The 13070-nt window shown below is 62.1% G+C and overlaps 2 protein-coding genes across 3 annotated transcripts in view; one reads left to right on the forward strand and one right to left on the reverse strand.

Annotated features, from left to right (window-relative positions):
• The first annotated feature begins 448 nt into the window (after window positions 1–448).
• CYP11A1 (cytochrome P450 family 11 subfamily A member 1) lies at window positions 449–7413 on the forward strand. 2 transcript variants are annotated; one of them, XM_072870524.1, is made up of 10 exons: window positions 449–460; window positions 3482–3549; window positions 4093–4248; window positions 4456–4655; window positions 5067–5270; window positions 5790–5950; window positions 6028–6194; window positions 6339–6417; window positions 6632–6823; window positions 6943–7413. In XM_072870524.1, the coding sequence occupies exons 2-10, from the start codon at window positions 3512–3514 to the stop codon at window positions 7063–7065; spliced, it is 1320 nt and encodes a 439-aa protein (XP_072726625.1). In that variant the 5' UTR covers window positions 449–460; window positions 3482–3511; the 3' UTR covers window positions 7066–7413. The 2 variants fall into 2 exon arrangements, with proteins under 2 accessions (XP_072726625.1, XP_072726624.1); XM_072870523.1 differs by lacking the exon at window positions 449–460 and having other exon boundaries at window positions 2938–3549.
• A 533-nt stretch (window positions 7414–7946) lies between these two features.
• CCDC33 (coiled-coil domain containing 33) overlaps window positions 7947–13070 on the reverse strand; it is a 43513-nt gene continuing 38389 nt past the window's right edge. Inside the window, exons 14-22 of the mRNA XM_072870350.1 lie at window positions 11344–11450; window positions 10863–11022; window positions 9671–9866; window positions 9468–9556; window positions 9111–9242; window positions 8834–8910; window positions 8469–8574; window positions 8157–8236; window positions 7947–8061 (exon numbers count right to left, since the gene is read on the reverse strand). Of these exons, the coding sequence (XP_072726451.1) occupies window positions 7947–8061; window positions 8157–8236; window positions 8469–8574; window positions 8834–8910; window positions 9111–9242; window positions 9468–9556; window positions 9671–9866; window positions 10863–11022; window positions 11344–11450 (1062 nt within the window). The remainder of the gene's footprint in view (window positions 8062–8156; window positions 8237–8468; window positions 8575–8833; window positions 8911–9110; window positions 9243–9467; window positions 9557–9670; window positions 9867–10862; window positions 11023–11343; window positions 11451–13070) is intronic.

Consider the following 13070-nt stretch of genomic DNA (forward strand, 5'->3'; position numbering starts at 1 on the left):
AGCATCACGCACTCAGCCCCGAGTGCCTCAGGGATGCTGCCCAACACATGCTGGGTCATCCCCTTCTCTCTGCTCCCGGAGGAAACTCTCCAGCAAGAACTGCTTGATCATCGCTATGGTCTGTTTGCAGCTGAAAGTTTCTCTTTCTTAACATAATACTATGAAAATGAGTTTTTCCCTCTCCCCTCCAGCCCCAAACTGAATCACAGGGGGTTTCTGGGCAGGATTTTTACTACTGAAATTTTCTCAACCACCTGCTCGTGGGCAGAAGCTGAAAGTTTGCAATGAATGGATTTGTTCACGTGGAGAGTGGGGAAGACCCCAGGATGAAACCACTGCAGAAAAGAAAAGAGCTTGTTGGAAAATCCATGAAAAACACTGTCCTTCCCAAGCGACGAGTGTGATTGGCGGGGAGCTGAGCAGCGTTGGTCCACATATGGGTGTGGGCTGTATTTTTAAGGTAAGAAAGCAATGCAGTCAGCTCCATGCCCTTTTTTCAGCCACTAATTTCATGCCTGCTCTGCCCTGCTCTCCATCCCAGTGATGTGATGCAGTCACTTTATTCTTCCCCCAAAACAGATCCGCTGCCAGCATCACCCTGGCTGAAGTCAGCCCCATCCCGGCCAGTTCCCATCGGCTTGGGGGCCCAGAGGTGTCTGCAGCAGCGTAGGAAGGATGAGCTGCTCCCCCAAAACACCTTCCCTCTGCTAAATCACTGCAGTCTTGGCATTCCCAGCCCCAGGTGCCTGAGGGATGAGGTTGAGGAGGGGGAGTTTTCAGGGAGGCTGGGGTTTTGCTGGAGCTGGGGCTGCAGTGCTGGCTCAGTGATATTTCCTGCCGCGGAGCAGAAAGCCAGGGGTTTTCTCAGCAGCCTCTCAGAGGTGTGATTTACCGGGGGGAAGGTGTGAAGAGGCTGGGCAGTTAGTAACCCTGCTCGCTCGGGAGGTGATACGCACCAGGAAAGCCCCGCAGGTGGAAAGCAAGAGTGTGACGCCCACGGATGCCACCTCTCAGTAGGAGGAAACCCCGCTGGAGGGACCCTGCTTGTCCCCAGTGTGGGTGGCAATGGGAGAGGGCCACTGGGGAGGGGAGAGACTCTCTGTTTCGGCTCGTCCAAGAATAGTAGTGGATACGCCTGAATCACGCGGGCTTTGTGGGCGAGCTGCTGCCCATGGAGGCGGGGGAAACGCCTCCGCCCATCCACATGCCGCCCAGTTTGCTCATCACGGATGAGGCCACCAGCAAAAGCGATCAGAGCCCCCATCCCCGCTGCGATTTCTGCTGGCTGGGGAAAGAGTGACGCTGTGGGTTTCTGAGCACCTCCCCGACCCGTTTCCTGCCCCCCCAGTTTCCACCGGAGCCCCCCCCAGCCATGCGGGTTCCTGTGCCCACCGCAGCAGCTGGCGGTTTCCTCTGCGAGCATCGGGGGACAGGCACGGGGTGACGGAGCCCATGAGCTGGCTCCCCACACTTTGGGGAGATGGTGGAAAGAGGGGGTGCAGAGGTTACACTGTGATGGGTGGCTGTCCCCTCTTGGGGCTGGAGCTGGTGGCCAGCACAGCCACCCAGCCCCACGTGAGGGCAGAGCTCAGCTGCGTGGCCATGTGTCCCTCCATGTCCCTTGGGCCCACAACTGTGTTTTTACAAGCACCAAGGTGGCCAAACTGCTCCGGACTGACCCCGTTCCCATGGCTGGAGGGGAGGGAGCAGGTCCCACCCAGGATAGTGACAGTGCAGGGGTGAAGGACAGTGGGGTGGGATTGTGCCACCGTGTCCCCAGGGTGTGGGGCTGCTCTGGGGTGCACACTGAGCCAGCGGGTGCTCACCCAGGGTAGGCATCTTCATGCAAATGGTGGCAGATGGGACAAGATGGTGGCTGGGACAGGAGGGGACAAACCCTGTGCCTTGGGAGGGGACAGGCACCATGGGGCAGGAGGGGACAGACCCTGTGCCTTGGGAGGGGACAGGCACCATGGGGCAGGAGGGGACAGACCCCCTGCCCTGGGAGGGGACAGGGAGCATGGGGCAGGGGGGGACAGAGCCGGTGCCCGGCAGGGGACAGGCCGCAATGCCAGGGAGGGAGGGGACAGGCCGCTGGCAGTCCCCGGCGCGGTGGCAGCAGACGGGGCAGGCGCGCCCCCCGGTGCCCGCCGCGGTTGTGGCAGCCGCCGCGGAGCCCGGCTCAGCATCCTCGCCCGCAGGCATCCCCCGCTACTTCGTTCCTCCTCCCAGTTCCCGGGGAAAATGAAATCCTAAGAAAGGTTTAAAACCAGAATAAGCCAGCAGAGCCCTCCTTGAGCAACTCCTCCTCCTCCAGGCCTTCAAGACCGTGGAATGTTGTCCCTCAAGGACACCCAGGTCACCCCAAGGAAAGTCCAGGGACCCCCAGGGACCTGCCTGGAGTCCTCCCCCCCCTCCAGGGACACCCCAGAGACCCCAGAGACACCCCAGGGATCCTCAAGACCAACTCCAGGGACACCCCAAAAGGATGCCTCAGAAAGGCCCAGGGACCCTCCAGTGACCCCCGCCCATTAAGTCCATTGATACACCCCATTGATAACTGGTCATGAGTAGGTGTTACTGGGCCTGGGGACAAGGGAAGGTGTCTGCCACCACGCTCAGGGGTAGGGGACTTTGTCCCCAGCTCCGTGGGGGCCATGACACCCCAAAAAGCCTCTCCCTCCTGGCAGGGGCGGGTGTTTGGTGTTCCTACACTAAATGGCAGCTGATGCTCTGGAACAGGAGTGCCTGGGAAGGGGGGGACCTGCCTCCCCTAGCATCCCCTGCCCTGGGGAGGGCAGAGGTGAGATACCCCTGGCAGTGGCCAGGCCGTCCCCAAGGCTGTCCCCGCCTGCAATGACCCATCAGGCCTGAGCTTTGTTAAGTCTAACCCACGCTATTTTGTCCCCTAGATAATTTTTATCATTTATTCTGCAGACAAAACATTTCTCCCCTTTGCAGCTGTGTTTTAATTTTCAGCGCTTGCAACAGCACCCACTTTTATTGAGGTGGCACGGGCCACCTGCCAGCATCACCCCTCGTCACCCCACGCCGCTTGAGATCTGTGCATAGGGCAAAGCCCCCTCTGGTGAGGCTGGGAGAGGACGATGCTTGGCAAACCCACTTGCCTTCCCCAGTGTCAGCCCGCCTTGGTGCCAGGGCGAAACGCCCTGTCCCTGGGGCGGCCGTGACTCATCGGGAGGCGGGTGAGAGCATCTCGCCTTGAGCGGCGGCCGAAGGGGGATAAGAGCGAGGCCACCCTTGCCTCCCTCTCCTGCTGCCTGCTCCCATGCTCGCCCGGGCTGCGCCCAAGCCAGGCACCTTGTGGGGATGTCCCCCTGCCCGAGCTGGGGGATGCCGCCGGACTTGGGGGACTGCCGCCCCATTTCATGCTCCCCCCATCACACCAAGTCCTCGACCCTTTAACCAGCTGCCCGGTGACTGGCGAGCCGGCTGGCTCAACCTCTACCGCTTCTGGCAGGAGGGCGGCTTCCACAACGTCCATCACATCATGGCTCGCAAGTTCCAGCAGTTCGGGCCCATTTACAGGTGAGGCAGCGTCTGGCCCCGGCATCCCCCCTGCTCCCTGGCTTCGGCAGCCTTTCCAGTCCGGGATGCTGCTGCTATTCCCAGCCCTGCTCCAGGCAAGAGGGGGGTAAATAGGTGGCTGGGCTGCCGGAGCAGCTCATCCTGCTGTGCACCAGCCAGGCTCAGTGCCATGGTGAGGGGCAAGAGGGGAGACCCGCTCGTACCTTGCGGATCTGGGGTGTTGGGAGGAGGGGACGGCAGGGCTGGAGAGGGGCTCTGCCCCCCGTGATCTCCAAAGGTCCGGAGCTGACATCCCCAGACAGAGGAGGATGGGGGCAGTCCAGGTCCCGCACACCCTCGCTGTGCCTGCCTGAGCCCTGGGAGCCTGATCCTGGTGCTGAGCTTCTGCATCCCCTGCAGGCAGGATTTTGGGGGGTGCGAGGGGAAGGGTGGTTGATTTGGGAGTGCTGGGGGCAGGTGGTTGACCTGGGGAGAAGAGGGACTGTGGGGGGATGCAGATGGGGGTCAGGGTGCGGGGCTGACCCCCCCTCCATGCCCCGGCAGGGATAAGCTGGGTGTCTACGAGAGCGTGAACATCATCAGCCCCCGGGACGCCGCCACCCTCTTCCAGGCGGAGGGGATGCTGCCGGAGCGCTTCAGCGTGCCCCCCTGGGTGGCTTACCGCGACTACCGCAACAAGCCCTACGGTGTGCTCCTCAAGTGAGTCGGGGGGCCAGGGGGTTCCCTCAAAATGGGGCTCCCAGGTCCTATTGCAATAGCCCTGGCACACGGGGTGGTGAGAAGCTGGAGCATCTCACCTCTGGGTGATGGGGATCTTGACTGGCCCCGTGCTTGAGGGGGTGGCATCCTCTGGGGGGGATGGGTGGGGGGAGACTCCTCTGACCCCCCTACTTTGGTGTTCCGCAGGACGGGGGAGGCCTGGCGCTCGGACCGCCTGATGCTGAACAAGGAGGTGCTGTCGCCACAGGTGGTGGAGGGTTTCGTGCCTCTGCTGAGCGAGGTGGGCGAGGACTTCGTCCAGCGGGCACGAGCGCAGGTGGGGAAGAGTGGCCGGGAGTGCTGGACGGCCGACTTCACCCATGAGCTCTTCCGCTTTGCCCTGGAGTGTGAGTGTCAGGGGCATGAGTCTCTGCAAGACGTGTCCCTCCCAAAACGCCCCGTTGCAGGGTGCCCGAGATGGGCAACATGCTGCATTTCCCCCAGCTTCATCCTCAGGGATGGGAAAACAAGCTTCTCCCCCAAAGCCATAGGGTCTAGAGGGATGTCCTCTCTCCAGACAAGTAGAGAACAACTCAGCACTGTTGATAAAACACTGTTTTATCATCTACCGATCATCAACTGGAAGCCAGCCCTATCCAACAAGGGATGCCTCTATGGCCCCATGATGCTTGGAGCGAGGAGGAGGCCAAGCCAGGTCCCCGTAGCCATGGAAAGGCTGGAGTTGGCCATGGAAGGGTGGAGAGGATGGGGACGGGGTCCCCTTTGGCCAGATCCCCTCATGGGTGCTGTGCTTGCAGCCGTGTGCCATGTGCTGTTTGGGGAGCGGCTGGGGCTGCTGCAGGACTTCGTGGACCCGGAGGCACAGCGCTTCATCGACGCCGTGACGCTGATGTTCCACACCACCTCGCCCATGCTCTACCTGCCACCCGCCCTCCTCCGCCACCTCAACGCCAAGACGTGGAGGGACCATGTCCAGGCTTGGGATGCCATCTTCACCCAGGGTGAGCGCTCCTCCTGCCTGCACCTCCCTGTGTCACCCAAGGCCTCTTTGAGGACTTGGCTTCATAGTGCAGCCTCATCTCAACAGCGTGGAGACCTTCTCCTGGGTCCAACCACCCAGCACAGGGCCACCAAGGCCAGGAAGGCTTTCCACATCTGGAGCTTGTGGGATGGAGCAGTGAGGAACCATCCAGGAGTGATGAAGGGCAGATGATGCGCATCACGTTTAGGGGAGCAACTCTCCCAGAGGGGCTTGTGGCCTCAGAGATCTTTTGGCACCTGGGACAACCCTCCTGCAGGGTGTCCGCCCCGGGCCACCCTCACCCCCCACCCTCTGTGCCCACCCAGCCACTGCTGGGTCCCGCAGCAGGGACCACAGTCCCAGGCTGCTGCAGGGACAACTGTGATGGAAAAGCCACCGGCATGGGGCAGTGGTGTCCTAAGGTACCACATCTGGTGCCTTCCTCCTCCACCATGGCCCTGGGGGAGGAAGGCCATGCCATGTGTCCATGTCTCCTCAGCGGACCAATGCATACAAAATGTCTACCGGGACCTGCGGCTGCAACGCAAGAGCACCAAGGAATACATGGGCATCCTCTGCAACCTCATCATGCAGGACAAGCTGCCCTTGGATGACATCAAGGCCAGCATCACCGAGATGATGGCGGGTGGGGTGGACACGGTAAGGAGCAGGCAGGCTTGTTGGGCAGGGAGTTGTTCCTGGCTGGTGTTGAGCCTAGCTCTCCTGCCCTGCTCCAGACCTCCATGACGCTGCAGTGGGCCATGTTCGAGCTGGCACGGTCCCCGGGGGTCCAGGAGCAGCTGCGGGCAGAGGTCCTGGCTGCCAAGCGGGAGGCAGCAGGGGACAGGGTGAAGATGCTGAAAACCATCCGGTTGCTCAAAGCCGCCATCAAGGAGACGCTCAGGTGAGGAGGAGCCCCTGCTGAAAAACAGCCCCAGCCCCTTCCCTCCCCAAATGCCTGGCACTGCTGGGACATCGTGCACCAAGGTGGGATGTGGGCGGGCCAGGCTGTCCCCAAAATCAGGTGCATGGGACCTGTTTCCCCCAGGCTGCACCCCGTGGCGGTGACCCTGCAGAGGTACACCACGCAAGAGGTCATCCTCCAGGACTACCGCATTCCCCCCAAGGTGAGCACAGCCACCGGGTCCCTCCTCAGCCCGACCAGCTTCGCATGGGACTCTGGGCTGAGGTGGGACCTGGAGCATGGGTGGGTGACATGGGGGGAGCAGCCATGGGGCTCATCCGGGGCTGGATCCCAGCCCTGCACCCCCTTCCTGCACCCCGAGTGCTGGCAAAGCCCCTTGGGGAGCCCAGACCCATGGGGCTGATCCTTCCCCACAGACGCTGGTGCAGGTTGGTCTCTACGCCATGGGCCGGGATGCTGAGGTCTTCCCCAAGCCAGAGCAGTTCAGCCCCCAGCGCTGGCTGGCAGCAGGCCCCAAGCACTTCAAGGGGCTGAGTTTTGGTTTCGGACCCCGCCAGTGCCTGGGGCGCCGGATTGCTGAGCTGGAGATGCAGCTCTTCCTCATGCACGTGAGCATCCCGCTGCTGGGGACACCGGGGACTTGGCGCTGGAAGGGACCGGGGAGGTGGCATGTGTGGGTGTTGGTACCTCCAGTATTTTCCATCCCCTCTTTTCTCCTCCATCCCAGATCCTGGAGAACTTCAAGATCGAAACCATGAGAGCGGTGGAAGTCGGGACCAAGTTCGATCTCATCCTGATCCCAGACAAACCCATCTACCTGACCTTACGGCCACTCGAGTCCCCGGCATGAGGAGCCCGATCCTGGGTGACACCCAGCTGGTCCCGGTTTGGGGGACATCCCCAACAGCCCGGCAGGCGCTTTCAGCTCCTTACAGCCAGACTCTGGCATGGGGATGTGATTTGGGGGACGGCTGGGACGCTTTCACGGCCACAGCCTTGGCTTGGCACATCCCTGCCTTCGCTCCAGCCCGCTCAAGGCTGTGCTTACGCCACGGGGGAGATAAACCGGAGCAACCCCAGCCCCACCACCACCCCTGTAACCCCCAATGGAGTTCGGGGTGGGTGGGTGCTGCTGCACCCCTCTGGCTGCTCGGAGGTCCCCAGGGACCATGCTGGGGACCGCGGCCATGCTCCCCCGCCACCCTCTAATGTTTTGCTTTGCCTTGAATTTGCTCTGTAATTTCATCATGCGAAAAAGCACCGGCTCCTGTTTGCTAGCATTAAGTTTCTCCATCTCTCTTGCCAGGCGTGGGCTAAGGCAGGGGGGCCAGGTGCCGGGGTCTTCTCAGAGGGACTGTGGGGATCGCTGGCAGGTTCTGGTAGGGAACGGGAAAAGGTCTTAGGGAGCTGTAAATCCATCCCCCCTCCCCACTCCCCTGGGGGGCATCAGCTGTGGATGAGAGGGCTGCAATAAGGAGGTCTGGGGTTGGTCCTGCAGCCCTAGGGACCACCCTCCCACGTCCCTCCTGCCCAGGGTCCTGCAGGGAAACTGAGGCAAATCCTCCCTGAAGTGGGGGTGGGCATGGAGACCCCCTGCTATCCCCCGCCCCCAGCTGCCTGGGTGCAGAGGGGCGGCTCTGAGCCCCCCTCTGTCCCCCTGGCAGCAAACACCAGCTGCCAGCCCCCGTGGGGGGTGGCCCTGGTCCCCCCAGGGTGCTCACCGAGGCAGGATCATGGGAGAAGCTGTGCTCCCACTCCAGCAGACGAGTGCCAAGCTCCTGCTTCTCCCGTCCCCAGCTCCTCGCCACCTCCTCCAGCTGGGACAGACCCAAACCAGGCTGGTTCTCTCCAAAGTGGGGGGCCAGAGGTGCCCCCCACCCTGGCCTGACACCCCAAGACCCCTGCCATCAAGCGGGGTGCGGGAGGGTGATGCTCACCTGCCTCTCCAGCACCCGCCCACGGGCTTGTGCCTCCTCCAGCCTGGCCAGCAGAGACAGCTTCTCCACACTCCCAAAAACACCCTGTGGGCCATGAGATGAGCAGGAGAGGGAAAAGGCAATGCCGGATTACCCTCCCCTTCCCATCCCCTGCTCACAGCGGGGAGCAAGCCACAGGGGTGGCTATCGCCACGCAGAGCCAGAGATGCCACCTGGGTGATGCCCCCAGTGTGCCCAGTCACCCCCTGGTGTTGCTTTCTGGGGTGCCACAGTTCTGCCCCCCATCCCAGCCCTGTGCCCCCCTCCCCAGTCTCACCGGCAAGGCTGGGGGCTGTGAGGCGACGGGGGGCGAGGGGTGGGGCGGCCTCGCCAGCTCCTCCCGCAGCTTGCGGATCTCAGCCAGCAGCGCAGTGTACCCCTCCCTGGAGAGGGCTTCACCTGTGGGATGGGGTGGGCTGGCCACTGGGACGTGTCCTACACCCTCCCCATGCAGAGATGGGGGCTAGGAGCAAGCCCTCGCCTCCCCCACGCCCAGGGATGGGTGCTGGAGGGCTCAGGACAAACTCTGACCCCCCACCGCAGACCATCCCATGGTGCAAGCCATCAGAAGGGGATGGCCGCCATCAGAGCCCGGCAGCTGTATATGGTTCCCCCCACAAGGGTCCCCGTCCCCACTTGCACCCACTTGCTGGCTTCTCAGCGCTCCTGCCTGCCCTGGTGAGCTTCTCCTGCAGCACCTGCTCCATCGCCTCGATCACCTGCGGGAGAGAGCAGAGCTGTCCCCATGTCACCAGCTCAATGCAAGGCTGCGGTGACCACCAAATCTCCCCAGCCACCATGGTCCTGGGATGAGGTAGCGCTCATGGAGGGGTGGGATGGGCCAGAGGGTCCTGTCTGCTCCACAGACCCTCGTGCCCCTCAACCTGTCCTCACCCCAACCTCGTGTCCCCCGACTCACCTTCTCCTGCTGCCGCACTGTCTCCTCCAAGCCCTTTGTCTTGGCCACCTTCTCCTGGCACCTCCTCAGTGTGGCTTGCTGCTGCCGGTGGGCTCGCTGGAGCAGCACCAGGTCCTTCTCCCGGTCATTTTTCTGGGGGGGGAAGAAGGGGAAAAGCCCCCAGGGACCTCCGTGCCAAGCCTCAAGCCTTGGGGCATCACCTGCAGGGCTGGGAGAGCCTCATGGTGGGGGTCCTGGGGCTCTCAGGCACTTGCTTGGCTATGGGGGTACTGTGATGCTCTCCCTGCTGCCCCCCTGCTCCTCCACCCCCACCCCGTCCCTCGGGCAGCCCCTGCCTGCTCCTGCCAGAGTCCGTACCCGGATCAGCTCATTCTGCAGCTGCTGGACACGGTCCTTCAGCCTCCTCATCTCCGCCGTGCTGGCCACCAGCTTGCACTTGAGGGTGGCTGCAAGAGCCCATGCCACGTCCTCGGCACCCGGCCAGGGGACGGTGTGGTCCCCTCCACTGTGTGAGGGAGAGGGGTCCCCTAATTCCGCCCCCCTCCTTTCCCATCACGCACCAAGCCTGTCCATCAGCTCCTCCCGGGTCATGACGTCCAGGTCCGCGTCGGCAAGCAGAGCGTGGCCCAGCTCCTCCTGTGAGGCCAGGCTGTGCCGCAGGTGCCTGTTCTCCACCTCCAGGCTGGCGACGTGCTGGCGCAGGGACAGGAGGTCCCCCGCCATCTGCTTCAGTGCCAGGCGGTAGCTGCTTGCCTCCTGCCAGCCCAGAGCAGAGCTGCTGGCACCCCGCTGCCAGCCTGGGCTTTCCCCGTCCCCAAGAGCTCAGCTGAGGATATTTGTCTTGAGGGTTAGACCCACCATGGAGGAGCTAAGAAACATCCAGGTTTTCCCCTCCTCTTGCAATCATCTATCCGTCTTTTCCCCATCCATCCACCCTTCTCCAGCCATCCTTTCCAAACATCCATCCTTCTATTCCCCATTCATCCTTCTCCAACCTTCCTTCTCCAGCCATCTATCCTTCTCTTCTGTAGCCATCCATCCTTCTCCCTCCAAATCCTCATCCTGTCCATCATCCAAATCCATCATCCTGTCCCTCCAAACCTTCTCTTCTCCACCTGGCCACCTCTCCCTCCACCCCGCAGACCCACCCCCTCCATTTCCCCATCTCTTCCTACCACCGCCTTGGTGGAAAAACAACTCTCGCAAGGACGTGGGGTGGAGCAGCGTCAGAGTCGGGGGTCAGCCTCAAGCTCCGAGACTTAAGGGGCTTTGCAGGTCTTTAGAAGAAGGGAGGTGGTGAAGAATAATGGAGGGATGAATGTTTTATACAGATGAGCCTGAGGGTTTTTTAGCACCCATGCGGCTGGGGAATGTCTTGCCAGGTGATGCTGGGGGGAAATAATTCCCTGAGGGTTTGCATCTTCCGGGCTGACCCTCCAGAATCCCTCCCGGCCACACTGGGCTGCGGAAAGGATCCTGGCAGCGGGGACCTTGGCTGGGGGGAGCCGCGTGCCTCCAGCTCCCCCGGCCCCCCGCTCCCAGCCTTGGGAACGGCCTTGGCGGGGGGGGACAGGGCACGAGGAGGGGGTACAGCAGCATCACGCAGCCTTGGGGAAGGGGGGGAAGCGGGGAGCAGGTGCTGCCAGAGGCTCAGCTCCTTCCTGCCCATCTGCCCGAGAGCTGTTTCATCCAGGACTCGGTTCATGTGCAAGATAAATGCAAGGACTGCCCCTCCGCGAGACCTTCACTCACCGGCAGCGTAGAGCCAACGGCAGCCTGGCTTTGGTCCCCACAGGAGCCAGGACCCACCTCGGGGACAATGCTGTCCCCCCCAGTGCCCACATTGCCCCCTGCTCCTCCGGCCTCCCCGGCACTCACTGGCTCCTGGTGGTCCCTGATGATCTCCTGGGACCTATGGAGCAGAGAGTGGGGGGACACCCTTGGCCAGCTGCTCCCACCAGAGTGAAACACCAGCAAAGCCTTGGCTGGGGAACCCTCCATAGGAGACAGGAGCCTATTCGGGGTGCCAGGGGGCAAGGCAAGCACTGGTGGGGATGGGGGTGCAGGGAGGGTGGGAGCCTGGAGGAGATGAGGAGGAAGATTGGCAGTGATGGGGCAGGAGGAGAAGCTGCTGGGGAAAACATGGGGAGAATGGAGGAAGGAGGAAACCACCCCAAGGAGGATGAGAATAAGGAGCCAAGAGCGGGCTGCAAAACAGGCATGGGCCCTGTACCTCTGCTCCTCCGATGGCACCCCTGTCCCACGCGGGAACAGCTGTTTTCCAGGCAGGATGCAGGCCACAGCGTCAGCCTCTGGGAGTGACACATCGTCTTGGTGGAGCTGGCAGGAGACATCAGAGTGGAGGGTGAGGATGAGGAGCAGGCTGGGGAAAGCCCTCAGAGAGGACCAGCAAGCTACTTCAGCCCCTTCCCCACAGCTGGGAGCAGCTCTCCTGGCTTTCACCTGGAGCAAAACACCTTTGCCATCGTTGCTTTGGGGTCAGGATCCAGACCTGCTCCAAAACCCTCTGGCATCGCTGGCTGCGATGCTTCAAGCATCCCCCTTTGGGACTTGGATGCAACATGGTGTGGCCACAGGGCTGGAAGACCTTCTCCTGAGGATGGGGACACTTAAAAACACCTGATTTTGAGCATCATCTCATGGCTGGACCCTTGAGCTGGACCCTTGGGAGGAAATCTGGCTATGACTGAAAGCAACCCCAACCGGCTGCTGTCCCTGTAACAGGGACCTCTGGGTCCTCAGCTCCCGTTGGTGACACCAGCAACAGGGTGATGTCCCCATCCGCACCCACCACCCCCCGGCACTCACAGTGGAGGAGAAGGGTCTGTAGTACAGCATCATCCCCACTCCTGGGGTGCTCCGTTCCCCCCGGCACCCTGCTCCCAGCAGCCAGCCCTGCCCGCCGGCGGGTTGCCAGGTTCTGCCTGCCCCAAACAAACTCCCCAGCGGCCCGGCCACCCCCGGGCAAACATCCTGGCCCCACGCTGCCACCCAAGCTGCTGGCCGGTGGACTTACGGCTATGCTGGGTTGCTGCAACATGAGGAAAAGCTGTTTTTCCCAGGCCCTTTCTGCTGGCAAAGGGATTTAGGTGGCGCTGGGGGCTCCCGGCAGCTTGGCGTGCCGGCAGCTGTTGCTACAACACAACCCTCCTCTTAGCAACTCCTCCCTGCTGCAGCTCAGCACCTAAAATCACCCGGCTGCACCCTGATGGGTGCGTTCCAGGTGCAGGCAGGTGCAGGCAGCTGGCTCTACTCCTCCTTGCCCCGGTCACCCGCATCTCTTCCCCTTTAGCATCCCTCCCGCCATTGCATGTCCCATTGGTGTCCTATGGCCGCTTCCAAAGCCATCGGGGGCAGCAGGCAGCGCCTGCCTGCTGTGCTGCCTGCCTGCAAGCACTCCCTTTGAGACACCAGCCCCTCACTGCCCCCAGCCCTCCCTTCCCATCCCCAGCCAGGTTTCGGCCGCTGTTGCCTTATCTCCTGCTCCCAGCAGCGCAGACCCAAGGAGGTGACTCGGTGGCAGCCGCTGCCGGATCCCAGCGCAGCTGGGTGGGTCTGACAGCGGCAGCACCTCATTTCCATGCCTTGGATGCAGGCATGGAAATGCTCTCCCCTCCCAGCACACTCCTCTGATGTTTCAAACGCTCAATTAACTTCTGAGGACCCATGTCTTAGAGATGCTGGGCAGCATCGGGCTTTAGCTCTGCCTTGGGGTTTGGCCTGATTCTGAGCAGAGAATAATTTGCTGAATAACCCCACTTTCATCCCGAGATTGACTTTGTAGCATTGTAAAGCAAGGGATGCCCTGCCCCAACCGGTCTCCCAGTTCTGTCCCCCTTTCAGGCTACCCACAGAGGCTCTTCTGTCTCCCACTCGCTGCGGCATGCCGCATCCACCTCTCCTTCGGTGTTTGTTAAGAAACAAAGAGACCGGTGTAAG

Source organism: Ciconia boyciana, chromosome 8 (assembly GCF_034638445.1).
Source record: "Ciconia boyciana chromosome 8, ASM3463844v1, whole genome shotgun sequence".
Taxonomy (NCBI): domain Eukaryota; kingdom Metazoa; phylum Chordata; class Aves; order Ciconiiformes; family Ciconiidae; genus Ciconia; species Ciconia boyciana.